The 25,360-nt window shown below is 42.2% G+C and overlaps 1 protein-coding gene across 11 annotated transcripts in view; it reads right to left on the minus strand.

Moving 5' to 3' along the window:
- Window positions 1-25,360, minus strand: part of cdc42bpab (CDC42 binding protein kinase alpha (DMPK-like) b) — a 106,804-nt gene that overhangs the window by 49,755 nt on the left and 31,689 nt on the right. For all 11 annotated transcript variants that reach the window (XM_065008877.1, XM_065008878.1, XM_065008880.1 and 8 more), the window contains exons 2-5: window positions 14,435-14,526; window positions 9,489-9,572; window positions 6,494-6,589; window positions 5,868-6,016 (exon numbers count right to left, since the gene is read on the minus strand). In XM_065008877.1, coding sequence (XP_064864949.1) covers window positions 5,868-6,016; window positions 6,494-6,589; window positions 9,489-9,572; window positions 14,435-14,526 — 421 coding nt within the window. The remainder of the gene's footprint in view (window positions 1-5,867; window positions 6,017-6,493; window positions 6,590-9,488; window positions 9,573-14,434; window positions 14,527-25,360) is intronic.

Raw genomic sequence — 25,360 nt, forward strand, 5'->3', positions numbered from 1 at the left:
CTAGACAGAGTACCAGTCAAAAGTTTGGACACACCAACTCATTGCAGGGTTTATCTTTATTTATACTATTTTCTACTTTGTAGAATAATAGTGAAGACATCAAAACTATGAAATAACATATAGAATCATGTAGTAACCAAAAAAAAAGTGTTAAACAAATCAAAAATGTATTTTATATTATTGAAAGTAACTACCCTTTTCCTTGATGACAGCTTTGCAGACTCTTGGCATTCTCTCAACCAGCTTCATGAGGTAGTCACCTGGAATGCGTTTTCTTAAAAGTACATTTGTGTAATTTCTTTCCTTCTTAATGCGTTTGAGCCAATCAGTTGTGTTAGGGTAGGGGTTGTATACAGAAGATATACCAAATAAGGCTAAGACCAAGTCCATATGTGAACCGATACAGGAAACAACTCACGACTTCACAGGAGAGCCTTTTGAAAGCAAAACTTTTTCTTTTATCAAAATACGTTTTTTGGCAGAAATGCCTTCTCAAACGCCTTAATATCAAACTTGAATGTCATCTGTAAATACAAATAAAATTGTTAAATTGCGAGCCTAGTTGGTTTAGCCACAGAGAAAGTCAGCAACCTTCCTGCTAGCCATGATTGGCAGAGATAATGAGTGGGCTGGTCATGCCGAGAGATGAGTTTAGATTGGAAGCTTCATGTGTTGCATCGTGTCTATAAAATGAGCTGCTCATAATGCCTTGATAATCGTTTCTACTGCATTTTTTTTAAAAGATAAAGTTATCCATGGAGAACTGCAAATATGTTGCTGGCTTGCTAAATAACAATGAACCTAACGTGAAGCTTCCATACATGTATACAGGTAAGAATCTAGCTACAGATTCAGATATGATACGTTTCTAATTTTGTCAAAGTTGTTATTGCAAGCTAGAGCTTGCTGTTAGCTAGCCAGCTGGAATTCAATGGCTGGCTTGCTAACTAACATTAAACCTAACGTGATTTGGTTCAATTTAGCTTACTAGGACGATCTGTTTGTTTTGCTAGTAACGTTACTCTACGGATTGGGATTATAGTTAATTTTTTTAGCTAGCGAATGTTAACGTGACATGTCTAAATAAAAGATCAAGTTACAGCTTGCTGTTAGCTAGCTAACGTTAGGTGAGGTTAGGTGGCTGGCTTGCTAGCTAACATTAACTTACAGTGGGGCAAAAAAGTATTTAGTCAGCCACCAATTGTGCAAGTTCTCCCACTTAAAAAGATGAGAGAGGCCTGTAATTTTCATCATAGGTGCACTTCAACTATGACAGACAAAATGATTTTTAATGAATTTATTTGCAAATTATGGTGGAAAATAAGTATTTGGTCACCTACAAACAAGCAAGATTTCTGGCTCTCACAGACCTGTAACTTCTTCTTTAAGAGGCTCCTCTGTCCTCCACTCCTTACCTGTATTAATGGCACCTGTTTGAACTTGTTATCAGTATAAAAGACACCTGTCCACAACCTCAAACAGTCACACGCCAAACTCCACTATGGCCAAGACCAAAGAGCTGTCAAAATACACCAGAAACAAAATTGTAGACCTGCACCAGGCTGGGAAGACTGAATCTGCAATAGGTAAGCAGCTTGGTTTGAAGAAATCACTCAAATCCTGCAGTGCCAGACGTGTCCCCCTGCTTAACCTCTTGCTTCTACCTGAGACGCTTGCGTCCCAACTAGAGCTCTGGAAATGCAAATGCGCTACGCTAAATGCTAATAGTATTAGTTAAAACTCAAACGTTCATTAAAATACACATGCAGGGTATCGAATTAAAGCTACACTCGTTGTGAATCCAGGCAACAAGTCAGATTTTTAAAATGCTTTTCGGCGAAAGCATGAGAAGCTATTATCTGATAGCATGCACCAATACACTACAACACAAAAGCCACGCAGGGGACGTAAACAAAATAATTAGCATTTCGGCGTTACACAAACCGCACAATAAAATAGTCATTACCTTTCACCATCTTCTTTGTTGGCACTCCTAGATGTCCCATAAACACTATTGGGTCTTTATTTCGATTAAATCGGTCCATATAAAGCCAAGATATCGTTATATGTATATAAAGCCAAGATATCGTTATATGTAGACTGTGTGATAAACGAAAAAAACAGCGTTTTCAAAACGTAACGTCATTTTTTTAAATTCAAAAAGTCGACGATAAACTTTCACAAAACACTTCGAAATACGTTTGTAATGCAACTTTAGGTATTAGTAAACGTTAATAAGCGATAAAATTCATCAGGAGGCGATGTAAAGATCATTAGCTGTCCGTCTGGAAAAATGTCCGGCTAGAAACTCAACGAAAATATCCGGTCCTAGACCTGAAGAAATACGGTGCCTTGCATGTGTTTGACCAAGAAAAAACTCGAAGGGAAATGACAAGACTCTAGACACCGTGTGGAAGCTGTAGGTACTGCAACCTCAGTCAATTAATTGTGGTTCACCTTTATCAATGGGTTCAAGTAGCGCATGGATATATTTTCCCATTTTCAGTGATCAGTTTTTCCTGTGCTTTTCGATGTAAATGCCGTTCTGGTAAAGCCACAGCAGTGATTTAACCAGTTTTATAAACGTCTGAGTGTTTTCTATCCACACAGACTAAGCAAATGCATATACTATATTCCTGGCATGAGTAGCAGGGCGCTGAAATGTTGCGCGATTTTTAACAGAATGTTAAAAAAAGTAGAGGGTAGAAGCAACAGGTTAAGCCAGTACATGTCCAGGCCCGTCTGAAGTTTGCTAGAGAGCATTTGGATGATCCAGAAGAAGATTAGGATAATGTCATATGGTCAGATGAAACCAAAATATAACTTTTTGGTAAAAGCTCAACTCGTCGTGTTTGGAGGACAAAGAATGCTGAGTTGCATCCAAAGAACACCATATCTACTGTGAAGCATGGGGGTGGAAACATCGTGCTTTGGGGCTGTTTTCTGCAAAGGGACCAGGACGACTGATCTGTGTAAATGAAAGAATGAATGGGGCCATGTATCGTGAGATTTTGAGTGAAAACCTCCTTCCATCAGCAAGGGCATTGAAGATGAAACATGGCTGGGTCTTTCAGCATGACAATGATCCCAAACACACCGCCCGGGCAACGAAGGAGTGGCTTCGTAAGAAGCATTTCAAGGTCCTGGAGTGGCCTAGCCAGTCTCCAGATCTCAACCCCATAGAAAAGGAGGGAGTTGAAAGTATGTGTTGCCCAGCAACAGCTCCAAAACATCACTGCTCTAGAGGAGATCTGCATGGAGGAATGGGCCAAAATACCAGCAACAGTGTGTGAAAACCTTGTGAAAACGTTTGACAGAAAACATTTGACCTCTGTCATTGCCAACAATGTAGGTATATAACAAAGTATTGAGATAAACTTTTGTTATTGACCAAATACTTACTTTCCACCCTAATTTGCAAATAAATTCATTAAAAATCCTAATGTGATTTTCTGGATTTCTTTTTCTCATTTGTCTGTCATAGTTGAAGTGTACCTATGATGAAAATTGCAGGCCTCTCATCTTTTTAAGTGGGAGAACTTGCACAATTGGTAGCTGACTAAATACTTTTTTGCCCCACTATGTGTATGAGGTGTGTGTAATGTGTCCTCAGAATGCCATTTCGCATTGCTGGTTATTGCCTAATGTTAGCCAGCTAACTAGCTAACATTGAACCTATAGGCTAACTTCAGCTAGCTATGACAATGGGTTTGTATTGCTAGTTAAAGCTTGCTTTTAGCTAGCCAGCTGACATTAGATGGCTGGCTGGCAACAGTAGCTAACATTACTTGTATGAACTGTGTGTAGTGATGTTCTCAGAATTCCATTTCACATCCATTGTATAATAATGCTAAAATCTTTGTATCTGGAATTTGTCTTTCAGCATCAATCAGTATTACATGCCTGACTCTTAATCCATGCACTATTTTTTCACAAACTACAGAGTTGGGAAAACACGTATGGACTTGAATTGTGATAACTGCAGTGTCCAAAACAAGAACAAGTATGTGCTCTGGTATTGTGCCTGCTGGACCATGCACAAGCTCCACCGCAATCTGGACCTTCACTTCCTGATCACAGGCCACACCAAGTTTGAACCTGACGGGTGCTTCGGCCTCATCAAGCAGCGCTTCAGAAAGACCAGAGTGAACACCTTGTCTGAGATTGTTGGTGTTGGACAGCACTGTGACAGGGGTTAACATCCCACAGCTTGTTGGACTGGAGAATGGTACGGTGTTGGTGGAAAGCTATGGCTGGCAACAACACCTGAGTCCGTACTTCAGGCTGCTGCCACAGATCAAGCAGTACCAGCACTTCGGGTAAAAAAATATTTTCATTGTATGAGGTTATTCTTATCTTAACTTGGGAGGTGAATTGATGTTGTGCAGGGTTGTAAGGTCTTCTGATTTTGTGTTGTCATACCCTGTTTTACAGCTTCGATGCTCTGGAGCCTGGTGTTGTCGCCAAGGAGTGTTCGGCCTGTTGGGACCAGGTTTCAGCTGCTGCGCAACGCTGAATGGGTGTCGACAAAGGAGTGCTCTCCAGTAGGTACCAAAACATTCAAAGGCCCTTTGCTAAAAAGTGAGTTTTCAAGTGTATCAATTTTCAAAGTAGAAATACTTTCCCATTGTTCCTCAAACATGCTGTGTATGATATTCCATTTTGTAGCTCTGAGTCTCTACTTTTATGTCAAATGTAAATGTAAAAAAAATATATATATATATCAAATTGTGCTACATAAGACCAAATCCAGGTGGTGAGTCACGTGCCAAGAAAATCTCAAATAAGCAGAGAAACGACAGTCCATCATTACTTTAAGTCAGTAAATCCAGACAATGTCAAGAACTTTGAAAGTTTCTTCAAGTGCAGTCGCAAAAAAACATCAAGCTCTATGATGAAACTGTCTCTCATGAGGACAGCCACAGCAAAGGAAGACCGAGAGTTACCTCTGCTGCAGAGGATATTAGAGTTACCAGCCTCAGAAATCGGCAATTAACTGCACCTCAGATTGAAGCCCGAATAAATGCTTCACAGAGTTCATGTAACAGACACATCTCAACATCAACTGTTCAGATGAGACTGCGTGAATCAGGCCTTCATGGTCGAATTACTACAAAGAAACCACTACTAAAGGACACCAATATGAAGAAGAGACTTGCTTGGGCCAAGAATCACGAGCAATGGACATTAGACCGGTGGAAATCTCTCCTGTGAGATTTCTGGTTCCAACAGCCGTGTCTTTGTGAGACACACAGTAGGTGAACGGAGAATCTCCAAGAAGGAGAGTGATGGAGTGCTGCATCAGATGACCTGGCCTCCACAATCAACCGACCTCAACCCAATTGAGATGAGTTGGACCAGAGAGCGAAGGAAAAGCAGCCAAGAAGTGCTCAGCATATGTGGGAACTCCTTCAAAACTGTTGGAACATCATTCCAGGTGACTACCTTCTGAAGCTGGTTGAAAGAATGCCGAAAGTGTGCAAAGCTGTCATCAAGGTAAAGGGGTGGCTACTTTGAAGAATCTAAAATATATTTAATATAACACTTTTGGTTACTACATGATTCCATGTGTTATTTCATAACGTTGATATCTTCACTATTATTCCACAATGTAGAAAATAGTAAAAAATAAATGAATAGGCATGTCCAAACGTTTGACTCGCACTCTCTCTTTTCTAAGGAGCATCATATTTTGAATACCTAGCTTTAGAGCTACAATGGAGCCAAATATTTCAGAGTTCATACAGGTGGCTTGGAAAAATGAGTCTTCGTGAGTCATTAATACAACACACATTAACAAACGCTCACGTGTGTGTGTGTGTGTGTGTGTGTGTGTGTGTGTGTGTGTGTGTGTGTGTGTGACTCACCTGTGGACATAGTGCAGTTGGTGCACTGAGTCAATAGCCAGCACCATCTCAGCTAGGTAGAATCTAGCCATGTCCTCCGGCAACCGGTCTTCAAACTTACTAAGCAGGGTGAGCAGGTCCCCACCCACATAATAATCCATCACCAGATACTGAGGGGAAAGTATAAATGTTAACATCACTGACCATGTAGTGATAATAATGTTGCTGTATGATAGTGTACAAGTAACATTCTCTGTATTCCTCAACTTGTTCCCTCCATCTTCCGAACTTACTTCCTTCAGGTTCTACCCCCTTTCTCCTTACTCTCCTTTCTCATCCTGCCATTCTTTCATCCCAAACAGCATCACATTATATATTGCACTACTTATGACCAGAGCCTTTTGCCCCAGTAAAAAGTAGGGGCAAAAGGGTAAAGGGTGCCATTTGCGACGCAAGCCTTGAAATGTGAAAGGGCAGTCGGCGCAACAGTGGGAGCCAATGAGAGTCCATTAGAACGCTGCTTAGTTAATCAACTGACCCGTCACTATTCTTTACCCAACTAATGCTCGAGTGGTCACCATATGAAACTGATTGACATACAATATATTGAAAGCCTTTGAAACGTTTGAAGTTAGTGGAGATCTTACCAGGTTGTTGTCATCCTGGAAGGCGTAGTGCAGGGTGGTGATCCACTGGCTGTCCCCGTTCACCAGCACGTCCCGCTCCTCCCGGAAACACGCCGTCTGAGGGAGAGAACAGAGGACAACCGTCATACAAAGATAAAGAATAGAATGTAGATACTCTCATTGGAACTCACTGTGCGCCATCACTATTTGGTCCAACCCAGTGCTTCTTTTGGGCAGGAGCTCCCTGGAACTGAGGACTAGCACCTCAAATTTGCTTCTGCTTGACTTCCTTCGTCTCTTATAGAATACCAGCTAAAAAGTATTGCAAAAAAGTTCCTTCACCTAAATAAAGGAAATGAGTACCGGCACCGATTTCAAATCAAAGTTAAGCACTGTTCCAACCTGTGTGTAATGAATTCTTGTGTCTGCTACTGGTGGGAAAAATTTAAATAGAATCTATTGAGCCTACCTCTATGTGGGAAACCCCCTTTCAGCCCCTTTGGGGCTCAATTAAGTATATCAATTCAATTACACTTTCTAACAATCTTATAACACAGTCAAATGTATATTTTCCATCCGTGTGGACAAAGCTCATTCTAACTCTATGAGCAAGCCAGCCTCTGTCCTCTGCCTGTAGCTAGACTACACTATATATACAAGAGTATGTGGACACCCCTTCAAATTGGTGGATTTGGCTATTTCAGCAACACCCGTTACTGACAGTTATATCAAATCGAGCACATAACCATGCAACCTCCATAGACAAACATTGGTAGTTGAACGGCCTTACTGAAGAGCTCAGTGACTTTCAGCAGGGCACAGTCATAGGATACCACCTTTACAACAAGTCAGTTAATCAAATTTCTGCCCTGTTCGAGCTGCCCAGGTCAACTATATGTGCTGTTATTGTGAAGTGGAAACATCTAGGAGCAACAACGGCTCAGCCGCGAAGTGGTAGGCCACACAAGCTCACAGAACAGGACTGCAGAGTGCTGAAGCATGTAGCGAGTAAATATTGTCTGTCCTCGGTTGCAACACTCACTACCAAGTTCCAAAATGCCTCTGGAAGCAACGTCAGCACAAGAAGTGTTCGTCGGGAACTTCATGGAATGATTTTCCATGGCTGAGCAGCCGCAAACAAGCCTAAGATCACCATGCGCAATGCCTAGTGTCGGCTGGAGTGGTGTAAAGCTCGCCGCCATTGGACTCTAGAGCAGTTGAAACATGTTCGCTGGAGTGATAAATCACGCTTCACCTTCTGGCAGTCGGACAGACAAATCTGGGTTTGGCGGATGCCAGGAGAACACTACGTGCCCCAATGCATAGTGCTAACTGTAAAGTTTGGTGGAGGAGAAATAATGGTCTAGGGCTGTTTTTCCATGGTTCGAGCTAGGCCCCTTAGATCCAGTAAAGGGAAATCTTAACGTTAGAGCATACAATGACATCTAATCTAGACGATACTGTGCTTGCAACTTTGTGGCAACAGTTTGGGGGAGGCCCTTTCCTGTTTCAGCATGAAAATGCCCCCATGCACAAAGCGAGGTCCATACAGAAATGGAGCCCTGACCTCAACCCCATCGAACACCTTTCGGATGAATTGGAACGCTGACTGCGAGCCAGGCCTAATCGTCCAACATCCCTGCCCGACCTCACTAAATGCTCGTGGCTGAATGGAAGTCCCCGCAGCAATGTTCCAACATCTAGTGGAAAGCATTCCCAGACAAGTGGAGGCTGTTATAACAGCAAAGGGGGGACCAACTCCATATTAATGTCTATGAGTTTGGAATGAGATGTTCGATGAGCAGGTGTCAACATTTGTTGTAGTAGATGGGTTTGAGACTGAGAGTTTGTTATTGCAGACAGTTAACCATGTCAAGACACACTGTGGGTAGTTCTGGGAACTGCTACACACAAACACGCGCACGTGCAAGCACACACACACAGGGATCACTATGGACGTCTGCATGACCGTCAGGGGAGGCCAATGAGAAAAGCACAGCACATTAACAGATATACTGTACACACCTCACATGGTAAAAAAAAAAAAAAAAAAAAACTTTGTGGTAATCAAATTCACATTTATTATTCAAAACTTTTTAATGAAAAAATTGAATGAAAATCTTGCTTCGCATGTTCTATGTAATGCATGTTTTATGCAAAAGCCAGAGTTACATAATGCTATCTCCAGTTAGCATTTAGCCCGGAGTCGTGTTGTAATGCAATTAGGCTTGGGGAATATAGCGTTTATACTGTATCCCGGGGTATTTCAAAATACTAACTGTATTCTTTTCAATACCGTTAAACAACAATAATAACAATAATATTTGGGCGGTTGCAGGGCAACCACACCTCGCGGGGGCTGCGTGCTAAGCCACTGCTTCTAAGTTAAGTACAACTATAAGAAATCCAAAGATGTGTCAAGTAAAATGTATCCAGCTCAAGGCTCCAGCTATGCATTTGGTTTTCCTTGTGTGCACATTTGGTAGTACCGTATAACCTGGTATGGTACAGAGACGGTATGAAAATCTGGATAACGCCCAAACCTAAATGCAATGGCTGTTAGTATGTAGCCCTGAGGAATGCTGTAAAGCACATCTATCAAACTCATTCCACAGAGGCCCGAGTGTCTGCGGATTTTCGCTCCTACCCTTGTACTTGATTGATGAAGGTCACTTTTTTTGTTTTACCTTTATTTAACTAGGCAAGTCAGTTAAGAACAAATTCTTATTTTCAATGACTGCCTAGGATCAGTGGGTTAACTGAATGACAGATTTGTACCTTGTCAGCTCGGGGATTTGAACTTGCAACCTTTCGGTTACTAATCCAAAGCTCTAACCACTAGGCTTCCCTGCCACCCTAATTAATTAGGAACTCCCCTTACCTGGTTGTCTTAATTGACAGTAAAAAACAAAGACCAGCAGACACTAGGCCTTCCATGGAATGAGCTATTGCTGTTAGCATTTATCCCTGAATAATGCTGTAATGTTATGGCTGTTAGCATATAGCCAGTGCTCACCTCTGCTCTCTTCAGCATCTCCCACTTGTTGAGGATCTTCATGGCAAACACCTTGTCTGCATTCTTCACTTTGACCACAGCAACCTACAGGAAACAGAGGAGAGAGGGAGTTAGAGGATGAGGGAGAGAGAGGATATGAGAGAAAAGTTTCCATCCACCATATTCATTACATCTACCCTGTCATGTTCAATAGGGCAAAGCCGTAGGACGAAGTTCAGGTAGAATCTCTGTTTCCCTTAGTTTCAGAACGTTCTCCCTACTGAACATGACCCACTCCTATTAGAACCGGGAAGGGGAGTGAACGAGGGCAGAAGGGAACATCTTTGCGGAATGAAATGCGTCCATACAGTCAGAGGACGAGAGGAGTAGGGGAAGAGAAAGGAAGAGGGACAGGAAGTGACCTCGGACACAGAGGCAGTGACCCCTGAGACACACCACCTGTATCCTCTTTTACACACACACACACACACACACAGCTGGGATCCTTTTCGCTCAAGGGCCTTGACGTGCCACTTACAGTCGCACGGCAGCACAAATACACTGATTTCAAACTGGTTTGCAGCAGGGTAGTTCCATTTGATTTCAATAACTTTGACCTCATACCTTTTGATTTAAACGCAACATTTTATACCCATTACCCATGGTAGAAGTGGTTGGAATGTAACTTTTTGGACCTGAATGCCAAAACATTTAGATGATAAAAGGTGATCAAAGTTGACCCATTTTGCATATCCCACCATTCCATAAGACATCCATGTCTTCATCACTGGAAAAGATAAAGGGTTGAGTTTGAGATCACTTAAAAGCTTAAAAACAGGGCTGTCAAATGATTTTAGAATTCTTTGAAAATCATGTTTTTAAATAATAAAAAAATAAAAAACAGCATGGTCCACAGGGTGGATGTCATACTACTAAAATGGGAAAAAACAAAAAATGTCAACTTTCAAATGGTAGCACAAAGATGGTTGGAGGTCCACACATCAGAGAATGTTGACTTGAATGGGAATATCAGTTGTTTTAAATTATACTGTCAATTTGCCATAGGATATCTATTAAAATCATAGAAATGTAGATACTAGAATAGACATCCCTATTATAGTTGACATTCGACTGTGGTTGGACCGACGGCCATCTTTGTGGTAGTAATTGGAAGTAACAACGTCAATTCAAATTAAACCGTCAATGATGTACCAGCTAATTGCAGTGGTCTGAAGGGATATGTCCATACTATTAATGATATTTCTCTGATTGCAATGACACCCACCCTTTATTCAAAAGTATGCTGTGTCTCAACTGATGGCGTGCACAACACAAGAAACTCAGATTGTTAAGTAGGGTCTAAACTACAACATATGTGAAAATATATAGAGATTTTTTTTTAAGTTTACGCGTTTAGATAATTGATGTTAAAGGATAAAAAAACGGTTTCTTCTTTTTATTATAAAATAGTTTGAAAACAATGTAAGCTTTAAACTATATCAAACTTAACCGTTTATCTTTTTCAGTGATTAAGACATGGATAACTCATTATTGGGTATGCAAAAAAATACTACTACCATGGGCAAATATGTATGGAAGGTTTCCTTCCAATCAAAAGGGATACGGTCAAAAAGTGATTGAAATCAAACGGAACGACCCAGCAAGGATAGGACACCTAGCTAGTTAAGCTACTGCTAAGTGCTAACGTCTCTGACGCAACCACAGGCAGCCCCCATTGTTAGGCCTGAGTGTAGTAAACAAGAGCATTCCTAAAACGAGTTGAGTTGCAACCGGAGCAAGGCCAGATGACTTCAGCTAGCAGGATTCCTCCCTCCTGCCTGCCTGTCTGCCTGCCAGAAGACACAAGAGAAAGCCTTTTTCACTTCAGCTTCTCCGCAACTCCCTCCGTCCCCCATGGGAGGAATTTAAAGCACCAATCATCCACTCAGTCACACAAATACAAGGAAGCACGCATGTGCACACACATATGCAATGCACACACACACACACACACACACACACACGAAATGCACACAGAAAATTACATGCAACACACACAAAAACTCTGTAGTCTGTAGTCCATTAAATGAGCTGGAGAAAAAGAATGAACGCTAAATGCAAATATAACATTTCCCTGCTGTTTGGGTTTCCTCCTGGTGAACTGATGGGGGGAAAGGAGAGGACTGTTCTTGCTACTGGCCCTGTATATAGCGTATACTCCCTCCCTCCCTGTTTTCTTAGCTTTCACCACTCAAACATATGTGTGAGAGCTTGACATGCAGGGTGGCTGACTGGCTGCTCTACGCTGTAGTGATACAAAGAAAAATACATTCATCAGGAGAGCCAAAACATCACACACACATGCCAAGCTCCCTCTCCCAGCTCACAGACAGACGCCATCTCTCTCCGAGTTGACAATGGGGATATGAAATAAAAACATCCTGCTCATAATTTGTTCTCTTTTCTTTTCCCACAGCTTCCCACTCCACACTCTTCCATAGGGTTACCAGATCTTCCTGTCCCTTTTTCAGATTTCACAGGTTTTTCCTGAAATCCCATTTTGAGGATTCCCCTCCCTGCTTATTCCCTCCTGATTTATGTAATTCTCCAACTGGTATTTATGGAAAACAGGAGAACTTTGGAAAAGTTTTTCAGAAATACTGGTAGGGGTATTCCTCAAAAAATAAATAAAAAGTAACGAGGAAATTTTCCAGAATTTTGCAAAACTGCTACTGTGAATGGGGTCTTCCTGCGGCATTATGAGAAAGAAAAAAATAAGAAAAAATCATTTTCCGGTGTGTCGCTGCTAAATGAATATAGGGGAAATACTGGTTGCACTATGATGGCCTACCACTGGAAAGACATAAGATGGACCTCTGGCCAGAGACCTTTAAATCATGATGACTTCATAATCATTACATAGATCTAGGCCTAAACTATGTCTTTGCCTGCCGGCCACTGGATACGGTTGTTGTTGTTGTGAATAGGCCTGAAAATGTAGAGTGAACTGAATAGACCTGTGATTGTAAATATATGTTTTTATGAATTAAACAACTCCAGCCACTTACTTTGTTGCTGCTTTTCCAATCAACTCAGTAGATTTGGATAGCATGTAGGCTAGGCTATATGAAATACACAGGCCTGCATGACACAGCACAGGAGGCACAGAGACTAAAGGCGTCCGCATGCTTCCCATCCAAAACAGTTTGGGAACAGTTTGTGCATATATTATGATGAAATGTTGATCGTTTTGGCCTTCGACAAGTGTTTATTCGGCTGTTCGTGGACACAAAATTATTTTTTGAAGGCAAACCGAAATTCCGAATCCGAAGTCTGATTGGTCAACAGTAGGGATTCTTCAATGAAGTGTTGTCATTCAAAGATAGACGACTCGTTTTCATGCACATTTTTCCACTTGAGAAATACTGCCCCAAACATCTTAGTTCGATGTAAAACTGTTCAAACTAAGATCTCCTTGGCAAAAACAGATAGATTGCTTGTATTACTGTATCTTAGATTAAGTCTGACTATTTTGAGGAAGGGTATACTGGCTACGGAGTTTCAAGATGGACAAACAGCACTAATGCCAATTTTTTTTCTCGTTTTCCAAGCGAAGCTCTTTTAAGGGTGTATATGAATACACTCGTTCAGTTCGCCTAGCCGAGTTTGACTAGGCGCCAGCCGAAACCGAATCTTGCAGAAGGAAACCTTTAGGCCAACCTCAACACAAGGTGCGAGAAGAGATGCGGTACACCACAGGGGCCTATATCAGAAATATAATAAGTAGAGGGTCAACTGTGAGTCTGTAGCTTAGCTGAACGTCAGAGCCACAGAAATAGCTCTAGCGCGAGTGGACGCCGCAGCTAGCCTGACACGGGGCTAAGGACCAGGGCACAAACATGTTTTTCTTTCATTCACTGTGAATTAAAACCCCAATTTTTTTTAAAAGTCTGAAATAGGCCATATGGACCTCAGCACTGGGTAGAGCGCCAAGCAACCCATTCCACCACACGTGAATTCAAACACTATTCAAAATCTTTCAAATACTTTGAGCATTTTCTCTAACCTGCCTGGAACAAACAGGCGCCAAGACTGCTTTTACCCCCAAGCCATGAGACTGCTAAATAGTCAATTAATGGATACCCAAACTATCTGCACTGACCCCATCTTGCACTGACCCTTCGACCTTTCATTGTATTCGGCGCATGTGACAAAATTAGATTTAGATTCTTTTTGCAGTGTCAGATTTGCCAGTTTGAACTGAACTATTCTATTGGTCCATGAAGCAAGCCAAGCTCAATCAACCACAGATAAATTAGGCTATTTGAAATTATTTCAAATAGTATTGAACCCAGGTCTGCCAGCAGCACAGCAGCTAGCCTAGCAGGCTATAATATACAAAGACCATTTGTCATGTAACCTTACACGGCTGAGTTTCTGCTGCCATTGCTAGCTCGCCAACATTCCCCAGGTTTGACATCACTCGCAGTAGAAGACATAATAATAACTATATTTCAACTCCTGCCCTCGAGCCGCGAAGAAGAAAAATAAGGTTCGGTTTTAGTTTAATTTTGTATAGAAAATATTTCACAACGACGGTGATGAAAAGATTAAAGCTTTTTATCTTACATGTTGAGTCATGCATATAACATGTGGCCTAGTGACCCATGCCTTGCTGCTGGGATCACACTATGTGCACCAACTATCAAATAGAATATATATATGATATATATAAAATATATAAATATATATATATTCCCAGATTCTTGAGGAACTATATTGTCTTTGCATGCATTGTTCTGTTGTTGTGATTGTCTCTAGGCCCTATGTAGGCTACACTTGAAATGCTTTTTCCTTTGCTGATGTCTTGCAAGCTTTCTATTGAGGTTCAAACTTCAAAAATACTTCCCGGTGAAATCAGGTTATAAAAAAGCACAATAAAAAAGGCACAAAAAAAACAAACATACCTCTCCAAAGGCTCCTCGTCCAATCACCTTGAGGATCTCAAAGTCCTCTTTGTGCAGGCGCATCTGTTTCACCTGGGAAGTGAAGGGTTTGGCTGCAGGAGGAGAGGAGAGGAGAGGAGAGGAGAGGAGAGGAGAGGAGAGGAGAGGAGAGGAGAGGAGAGGAGAGGAGAGGAGAGGAGAGGAGAGGAGAGGAGAGGAGAGGAGAGGTTAGAATTCTGGGGACTTAAAATATTGAACTTGACCTGAGAATGCACACACTAAAATAGTTGCGCATCACCATGATTTAATTCATAAAACAATAAAACAGCAAATCAGAAATAATTGTTTTTAGGTGGATACTAGAAATCGGACACAAAGCAAGTGGCATACAACACAGGTAAATCCATTTGAATGTAATCATTTTTTTGATGCAATTCCTTTTGATTTAAACAACAACAACAACAACAACTTTCCATACATGTTTGCCCATGGAAGAAGTAAGTCAGAGCGTGACTTTTTGGACCTGAATGCCAAAAACATTCAGGAAGTAAAGTTCCTCAAAGTTGACCCATTTTGCATAACCCACCACAACGTGAGACATCCATGTTTTCATCACTGGAAAAGATCAACGGTTGAGTACATCATCATTTAAAAGATTACAAACAGGATTTTTTTTAATAACATTTTTTTTTGCCTTTTACGTAGATTATCAAAAAAATGTGTTTACTCCCATTTTTTCTATATTTGCACATGTTGTAGTTTCGACCCTACTTCACATCTGACGTTTTTGTGTTGTGCCCACCATCAGTTGAGACCAGTGATGTGTATATACACCCTGGATTGAGTTTACTATATAATTGGCCATTGAAGCCACTGGTCATCTAGTCTATATATAAATCATTGATTGAGACACAACATGCTATTGAATGCAAGGTGGGTGTCATTTCAAATCATAGAAATATAATACATAGAATGGGCCCATCCCTTCATACCACTGCAATTTAGCTGGTACAGGTACACCGTTGACATATACATTTTCTAATTACCACCACAAAGATGGCTGTCATTCCACCAACTGTCGATTGTCTACATAAATGGCTATCATGTCTATTATATTATCTATATTTATATGATTTCAATAGGTTTATTATGGAAGATAGACAGAATAGTTTAAAACAAGAGATATTCCTATTCAAATCAACATTATCTTATGTGTGGACCGCCTACCTGATATAAAATAAAGTCTAAGTTGCAACATTAGCTAATTGTCTTTTATTTTTGAGTTTGTGTTTTTAGATAAATGTAAACTAAAAATGTAAGGTAAAAAACAAACATCTAATATATTTTTTTTTGTCACTGTAAGCTTTTAAATGATATCAATCTCAACCCTTTACCTTTTCCAGTGATCAAAACATGGATGTCGCAGGGTATGCAATATAATTCAACTTTGAGCACCTTTCTCTCTTTAATGTCTTGGCATTTAGATACAAAAAGTCACTTCCTGAGCACCACAAAGGGCACATTTCTACAGAAGGTTTCGTTCAATCAGAAGGTGGTGCTGTCAAATAGAGATCGAATTCAAATGGATTTAGCCACGAGTAATGATTTCCGGTGAGTGTCCTCCTGCCTGTCAGTCCTGTATGCGGAGGGGCTGATATAGGGTCAATCTGTGATCATGACCGCTGAGATCTTTATCGTAAACCACAGTGGTCTGGAAGTGCAGAAAACAGTCTACCGTTACCCTTACATTTGAACTAGCCTAGGGTTCTGGGTGACTCACAAACGTAATCCGGAGTAAACAGACAAGCAGCATTTTACCTACTTTGTCGAGGAAGGACATTCATCCACTTCCTTTTCTACTTTGGATCCTCCATTAAACCTGGAGGTAGACTGCCAGTTGGTTAGTTGGTTCAGCAGGGTCAGACTACCGAGCAGCAGATTGGATACTATTGAACATAATACAGACCTATTAAATGCCTATTGGCCTATATGTTAGGATATAGCATGGGCCTACTGATGGATGGAGCTGATGATCTGTGCAGCATTTTGTTTAGGTGGACCCTTGTGCACAAGCAGAATACATGGGTCACATCAAATACTCATTCATTTAGTCATTCATTCATTTATTCATCCATCCATCCACTGGTTAGTGTTCCATCCTGGCACGGTCATCATGTGCCAGGCTTATCCAGAGAGGCCCTTGGCTCCCCTGTCAGAATCCCAGCCAGGCAGAGAACAACAGACCAAACCAACGCCCAACAACAACCTTTACTGATAAAAGAAAGGAAAGGAAAGGAGGGGCTTTCAGTTGCTCAGTGTGGTATGACGAATACCGATGTCCCTTCTTCAGTGTTTAAATATACTGTAAGAGTGCACGTCAAGTTAATGTCACGTGCACAAGTACAGTGAAATGCTTTTCTAGCGAACTGGAATCCCAAAAATGCAGTACTCAATATCAATGTAGGACGGAAAAAATAACATAGAAAAAAAACAAGAAGAACATGAGAACTAAGTAAGCTACTGTATATCCAGGGTCAGTTCCAATACCATATTTACAATGTGCACAGATACTGGACTGACAGAGGTAGATACACTATAACGTACATACTTTTGTATGTGGACACCCTTCAAATGAGTGAATTTGACTAATACAGCAACACCGTTGCTAACAGGTGTGTAAAATCTAGCACACCGCCATGCAATCTCCATAGACAACATTGGCAGTAGAATGGCCTTACTGAGGAGCTCGGTGACTTTCAACGTGGCAACGTCATAGAATGCCACCTTTCCAACAAGTCAGTTAGTCAAATCTTTGCCCTGCTAGAGCTGCCCTGGGTCAACTGTCAGTGCTACATCTAGGAGCAACAACGGCTCAGCCGCGAAGTGGTAGAACACACAAGCTCACCGAATGGGATAGCTGAGTGCTGAAGCACGTAGCGCGTAAAAATCGTCTGTCCTCGGTTGCAACACTCACTACCAAGTTCCAAACTGCCTCTGGAAGCAACGTCAGCTCAATAACGGTTCGTCGGGAGCTTCATTAAATGGGTTTCCATGGCTATGAAGCCCAACACAAGCCTAAGGTCACCATGCGCAATGCCAAGTGACAGCTGGAGTGGTGTAAAGCTCGTCGCCATTGGACTCTGAAGCAGTGGAAACACGTTCTCTGGAGTGGTGAATCACGCTTCACCATCGGGCAGTCCAGTGGACATATCTGGGTTTGGCAGATGCCAGGAGAACGCTACCTGCCCCAATGCATAGTGCTAACTGTAAAGTTTGGTGGAGGAGGAATAATGGTTTGGGCTGGTTTTCATGGTTCGGGCCCCTTAGTTCCAGAGAAGGGAAATCTTAATGCTACAGCATACAATGACATTCTAGACAATTCTGTGCTTCCAACTTTGTAGCAACAGTTTGAGGAAGGTACTTTCCTGTTCCAGCATGACAATGCCCCCGTGCACAAAGCGAGGTCCATACAGAAATGGTTTGTGGAGATTGGCATGGAAGAACTTGACTGGCCTGCAGAGTCCTGACCTCAAACCCATCTAACACCTTTGGGATGAATTGGAAAGCCGACAGCGAGCCCGGCCTAATCGCTCCAACCTCACTAATGCGCTTGTTGCTGAATGGAAGCAAGTAGCTGCAGCAATATTTAAACATCTCGTGGAAAGCCTTCCCAGAAGAGTGGAGGCTATTATAGCAGCAAAGGGGAGATCACCTCCATATTAATGCCCATGATTTTGGAATGAGATGTTCAACGACACTTTTGGTCATGTAGTGTGTGTGTGTGTGTGTGTGTGTGTGAGTGAATGTGTAGAATCCTGGGAGTGTGCATAGAGACAGTGCAAAAACAAAATACAAAAAAATGGGGTCAAAGATAACTAACATAACAATGATAACTAACAAAATGGCTACAGGGACAATTTTTGAAGTCTTTATGGCTTGGAGACAGAAGCTGTTCAGGAAGCAGAAAAAACAGTCTATGGCAGTGGCTGGAGTCGAGCGATTTTCTAGCCATTCCTTTCACACCACCTGATATAGAGTTCCTGGATGGCAGAGAGTGATGTACTGGGCTGTCCGCACCACCCTCTGTAGCGCCATGAGATCGAGAGCGGTGCCGTTGGCATACCAACCAGTGATGCAGCCAGTCAAGGTGGTCTCAATGGTGCAGCTGTATAACTTTTTGAGGATTAGAGGTCCCATGCCAAACCTTTTCAACCCCTTAACCCCCTGAGGGGGAAGAGGCGCTGTCGCACCTCCTTCACGACTGTGCGCACGTGTGGACCATTAAAGAACTTGAAGCTGTCGACTCGCTCTACTGCAGTCCCGTCGATGTGGACGTGCTCAGAGGGGGAAAATGGTGTTAAACGCTGAGCTGTAATCAATGAAGAGCATTCTCACACACAGGATTTCCCTCTTATCTAGGTGGGTGAGGGCAGTGTGGAGTGCAATTGAGATTGTGTCGTCTATAGATCTGTTGGGCGGTATGCAAATTGGAGTGTGTCTAGGGTGTCTGGGATGGAGTTGATGTGGGCCTTAACCAGCCTTTCAAAGCACTTTATGATTATAGTGAGTAATGAGTGCTGCAAGGCGGTAGTCTTTGTGGCATGAAACCTTAAAGTTCTTGGGAACAGGAATGATTGTGGTCAGTTTGAGACATGGGGATTACAGACTGGGACAAGGAGAGGTTGAAAATGACCGTGAATATGCCTGCCAGCTGCTCTGCGCATGCTCTGAGAACGCGCCATGGAATACCAGTCCTGTAGCAAAATCTCTGTTCCTGATGACCATTTCTCAACGGAGCGAGTCACCGTTAATTCCTGTAAACTCGGAAAAACGGCACGAACAATTTCTGGGGTTTCAACAAATATTTCACAAGGGTCTATTTTCCTTATGTCCGTCCACATTGTGGGAAGTAGAATGAGCCGACGCTTAGCTTGGCACACACTGGGCCTTTCTCCAATCCTTAATCTCACAATTACTATAATGCCCCAGTATCACCACCACTTCTTTACTTGTTGCATTGACTTTTCTTTAAAAGACACAGTAACTAGGCCTAGAGACAAGCAGTCTCGGACACACAAACACCAGTCTCGCTCAAATTTACCCACGGGTCATGTGCCGTTTTGTCTAACAGTGAAGTAATGTACATTGTGACATTCCGCCCTTCTTACTCCGAGCTTCCGACAAAGACCTTACAGTTCTGACTATCCATCTTTACTAGCTATCAAAATATACGGGTCGGCCAAACATAGCAACGGTTGCAATGACAAGGTGTGGCGCAAGCCAGTTTGTGGTGCTTTAAAACGTGAATATCCAACCAAACGATGACCGACTTGGTGTTTGTTTTGTCCCCGACGGTTTTGCAAAAGCATTCAAACTAAGTGACTTCACTGTTAGCAGGACAGAGCGCACATAACATTATGCACTCGCACTCAAAACAGCCATGAGACTTTCAGTTTCATTGGTTAGAAGCACCGGCTGTGACTACCTATGCAACACAACTGGAAAAACATGAGTAGGCCCAACTAATCCAGTTACGGACTGGTTTATCCCAGACACAGATTATCAGACAGATCTAGGTCCATTCGAAGAAGTGAGTTTATTATCCACAGACGATGCAGCTGAAGGAAAACGTTGTACTACTGTAGACAAGTGTGTTCATTCAGCTAAAGAAACAAACGTCATGGTCTATACAGTAACCAGGCGTCACCCTAGGGCTCTGCACTTTCAATACTGTGTGTGTGTGTGTGTGTGTGTGTGTGTGTGTGTGTGTGTGTGTAAGCCTAGGCCTGTGTGCGTAAGCACGTATGTGCGTGTTCATTTGAACAAGTCCCCCTCCATATGCACTGGCCTACATGTGCCAATGTATATTTGCTCTACCCTCCCCGTACTTGAAACAGGTACAGTAGAGAAGGAGAGAGTGTGTACTCAGACCTACGAGAATCTTTCTTTCCCCAAATGATCATTCACTACAAAGAATTTGAAACTATAAAAAAACTAATATTGTGTGGAAAAAAAACTCAAGTGCGCAGTTTTGGCAGCCAAATGCGGTACTCGTCCTCCTCCCACTACCCGATGGGCCGCCAGTGAAAAGCACAGAATGTATCAATAGTATTTGCCATTTTGTTTTGTTTGGGCTTTCATGGCATGTGGCTTCTCAGTCATGTTAAAACAAGTCTACTACTATTACTTTTATTCTCATTAGATGTTAATGTTAATAGCATTACTACTACTACCAGGCCTACTATTATTATTGCTACTACGGTTAACCCGATCTTTGTAGTTTTATGTGTACTTAATTGAACTTGCCCTGTCAATAGTCTATTGAATTGAACTGAGTGAGAGTGAGAGAGACAGTAGATCCCACATCCAGGCAGCGCTGTGATGTACAGAGAGAGGGGACATCTGGAAGCCATAAGAGGGATTATTTACAGCCAGAATGAAGTAATGACACAAAAATGCCACCTCCAGAGGAGGAAAAGAGGGAGAGCGAGAGGGGCCAGATCTGGGAATGGCTTTTCACAGCACTACTGGAAGGATGTTCCTCATAATAAGTTCGACCTTGTAAGATCTTGGCTTTCATACTTTTGGAATTCTCGACGCGGCTCACGCCATTTCCCCAACCGTCATCACATTCAAAGGAAGAGAAAACGTGTAGCTGTCACAATGGGACGCAGGACTAACGCGTCTTTGTCTGTGGACTTCAACAGTTCTAACCAGCCGTTGGAACCAAAATTATTTTCCAACCGTTTTGTTCTGAACAGAACCATACTTTTTCCCCGTTCTGTTCCGACCAGCGAAATGAAGTTCTGAACCGGTTAGAACACCCAATAAGTAATGGTTTATATTGTTCCTTTCTGTTCCTTTTTAAACATCTGAAATCAAATATTAAAAAAATAATAATAATAATTAAGGTTTAGCTCAACATTAAATTTGTTCACCAAATCAGTGCAGATAGAGCAGCTTGCTATGGAACAGGTAAGCGATAGTTGTAGGGCACAAGATGCGACTGACATTTTGTGGGTAGGGAGAGGGCAAGAGAGGGTGATGCGGGAGGTTTGGCTTGAAGCACCTGGGCATGAAGGGATTTCTTTTAACTTCAGAGTTGGCTTAAAGTTGGACCAGAGTAGGCTAGCTAGCTAACAAGCTTGTGTGTGGAGAGCGACACCACATTTGAAATAATGATCATACCATTTTCTATGTAATTAAATCCAATGTGAAAGGAGATCACTATAGTATCCTTAACTAGTACTGAAAAAGTGAATCCTCTCATATTATTAAACATACAACTACTGTAATGAATCAGACAATGGAATATATCATTTTCAAACATTTTCCAAAATGCAATTTGCGGGAAAACACTGTCCCTAAAGATGCACCTCATGCAAGCCGTTTCATGTGACAGAGATGAACATCTCCGTTAGAAAATTTGAAAAAGGGGGAAAATGTAAAAATGCAGGATGGGTTGTTAATATGACTAGGATTCTGTTTTTGGCTTCTGGACAAGGGAAGAAATCAAATTTAAAAAATATATTTGTCACATACACATGGTTAGCAGATATTAGTGCGAGTGTAGCGAAATGCTTGTGCTTCTAGTTCCGACAATGCAGTAATAACCAACAAGTAATCTAACTAACAATTCCAAAACTACTGTCTTATACACAGTGTAAGGGGATAAAGAATATGTACATAAGGATATATGAATGAGTGATGGTACAGGGCAGCATACAGTAGATGTTATCGAGTACAGTATATACATATGAGATGAGTATGTAGACAAAGTAAAAAAAGTGGCATAGTTAAAGTGACTAGTGATACATGTATTACATAAGGATGCAGTCGATGATATAGAGTACAGTATATACGTATGCATATGAGATGAATAATGTAGGGTAAGTAACATTATATAAGGTAGCATTGTTTAAAGTGGCTAGTGATATATTTACATCATTTCCCATCAATTCCCATTATTAAAGTGGCTGGAGTTGGGTCAGCGTCAATGTCAGTGTGTTGGCAGCAGCCACTCAATGTTAGTGGTGGCTGTTAAACAGTCTGATGGCCTTGACATAGAAGCTGTTTTTCAGTCTCTCGGTCCCAGCTTTGATGCACCTGTACTGACCTCGCCTTCTGGATGATAGCGGGGTGAACAGGCAGTGGCTCGGGTGGTTGATGTCCTTGATGATCTTTATGGCCTTCCTGTAACATCGGGTGGTGTAGGTGTCCTGGAGGGCAGGTAGTTTGCCCCCGGTGATGCGTTGTGCAGACCTCACTACCCTCTGGAGAGCCTTACGGTTGAGGGCGGAGCAGTTTCCGTACCAGGCGGTGATACAGCCCGCCAGGATGCTCTCGATTGTGCATCTGTAGAAGTTTGTGAGTGCTTTTGGTGACAAGCCGAATTTCTTCAGCCTCCTGAGGTTGAATAGGCGCTGCTGCGCCTTCTTCACGACGCTGTCTGTGTGAGTGGACCAATTCAGTTTGTCTGTGATGTGTATGCCGAGGAACTTAAAACTTGCTACCCTCTCCACTACTGTGCTACCCTCTCCACTAAGAAAGGATGTAGAAACCAGTAGAACAGGAGAGAAAGGATGTGAAAATGTTTTGGTTGCTAGCTTAGCTGTTAGATGGTTCTAGCAGCTCCTCTTTCTCCCACTGCAGCCTGTATCTGTGAGTTCCCTTGCAAAAAGTCTCTGCCCTGGCTTGCTCACAGCTCACTGACTAGAGACAGCCATTAGTTGACATAAAAAGCTACTTTCTAACGCTATAAACTCACTCTACATTATTTATATAAATATAATAACTCCGGTCGATCAAGACGGTGTTCTGGTAATGGCGCCGGAGGCGATGGCTGGCGTTTTACGGGCTCCTAACCAACTGTGCTATTTATTTATTCGTTTTTTCCGCATTGTTTATAACTCATTTTGTACATAATGTTGCTGCTACCGTCTCTTATAACTGAAAAAAAGAGCTTCTGGACATTTTTTTATGAGTCCGATGCAAAGGATATACTGCTTTGTCGAGACAAGGCCCAAATCCCCATCATCCGCGTGAAAAAAAGACGGAGAAAAGGGGAGAGGGCGGGGTGTCTTGTAAGAATTTGCCGACGAGTAGGTAAACCACCACTTCCCTCCGTTTTATTGGCCAACATGCAATCATTGGAAAACAGACTGGACAATCTACGATTAAGACCATCCAATCAACAGGATATTAAAAACTGTAACATCATAAGGCTGAACGTGACTAAATGACCACACGGATAAAAAAAAAAGAGCTGGCTGGTAAGACGAGAGGCAGGGGTGTGTGTGTCTATTTGTCAATAACTACTGGTGAGCGATGTCTAATATAAAATAAGTCTCGAGGTAGTGCTCGCCTGGGGTAGAATCTCTCATTATAAGCTGTAGACCACACTATCTAGAAAGAGAGTTCTCATCTATCTTATTCATAGCCATCTATTTAATACAACAAACCGATGATGGCAGTAAGACCACACTCACCGAGCTGTATAAGGCCATAAGCAAACAAGAAAATGCTCATCCAGAAGTGGCGCTCCTAGTGGCCGGGGACTTTAATGCAGGAATTCTTAAATTTGTTTTGCCTAATTTCTACCAGCATATTACAAGTGCAAACAGAGAGAAAAAAAACTCTAGACCACCTTTACTCCACACACAGAGATGCATACAAAACTCTCCCTCGCCCTCCATTTGGAAAATATGACCATAATTCTATCCTCCTGATTCCTGTAACAAGCAAAAACTAAAGCAGGAAGTACCAGTGACTCAAAACGTAACTGGTCAGATGACGCGGATGCTACAGTACAGGATTGTTTTGCTAGCACAGACTGGAATATGTTGAAAGATTCATCCAATGGCATTGAGGAGAATACCACCTCAGTCACCGGCCACATCAAGAAGCGCATTGACAACATCGTCCCCACAGTGACCGTACGTACATATCCCAACCTGAAGCATTGGATTACAGGCAACATCCACACTGAGCTAAAGGCTAGAGCTGCCGCTTTCAAGGAGCGGGACACTAATCCAGAAGCTTATAAGAAATCCTGCTATGCCCTCAGATGAACCACCAAACAGACAAAGCATCAATACAGAACTAAGATTGAATCCTACTACACTGGCTCTGACGCTCGTCGGATTTGGCAGGGCTTGAAATCTATTACGGACTACAAAGGGAAACCCAGCCGCGTGCTGCCCAGTGACGCGAGCCTACCAGACGAGCTAAATGCCTTTTATGTAATTGCTGCAAAAGGTGGCTCTTCAAAGTATTGACTTTGGGGGGGGTGAATAGTTATGCATGCTAAAGTTCTGTTTTTTTGTCTGATTTCTTGTTTGTTTCACAAGAAAATATATTTTGCATCTTCAAAGTGGTAGACATAGTGTAAATCAAATGATACAAACCCCCCAAAAAATCTATTTTAATTCCAGGTTCTAAGGCAACAAAATAGGAAAAATGCCAAGAATACTTGAGACAGCCTATAGGGAGGAGGTCAGAGACCTGGCAGTGTGGTGCTAGGACAACAACCTCTCCCTCAACATGAGCAAGACAACGGAGCTGATTGTAGACTACAGAAAAAGGAGGGCCAAACAGGCCCGCATTAACTTCGACGGGGTTGAAGTGGAGCTGGTCGAGAGTTTCAAGTTCCTTGGTGTCCACATCACCAACAAACTATCATGGTCCAAACACACCAAGACAGTTATGAATAGGGCACGACAACACCTTTTCCCCTCCAGGAGACTGAAAGGATTTGGCATTGGTCCCCAGATCCTCAAAAGGTTCCACCACTTGGTATGGCAACTGCTCGGCATCTGACCGGAAGGCGCTACAGAGGGTAATGTGTACAGTCCACTACATCACTGGGGCCAAGCTTCCTGACATCCATGACCCTATATAAACTAGGCAGTGCCAGAGGAAGGCCCAAAAAGTTGTCAGACTCACCCA

This window comes from Oncorhynchus nerka, linkage group LG24 (assembly GCF_034236695.1).
Source record: "Oncorhynchus nerka isolate Pitt River linkage group LG24, Oner_Uvic_2.0, whole genome shotgun sequence".
Classification (NCBI taxonomy): Eukaryota; Metazoa; Chordata; class Actinopteri; order Salmoniformes; family Salmonidae; genus Oncorhynchus; species Oncorhynchus nerka.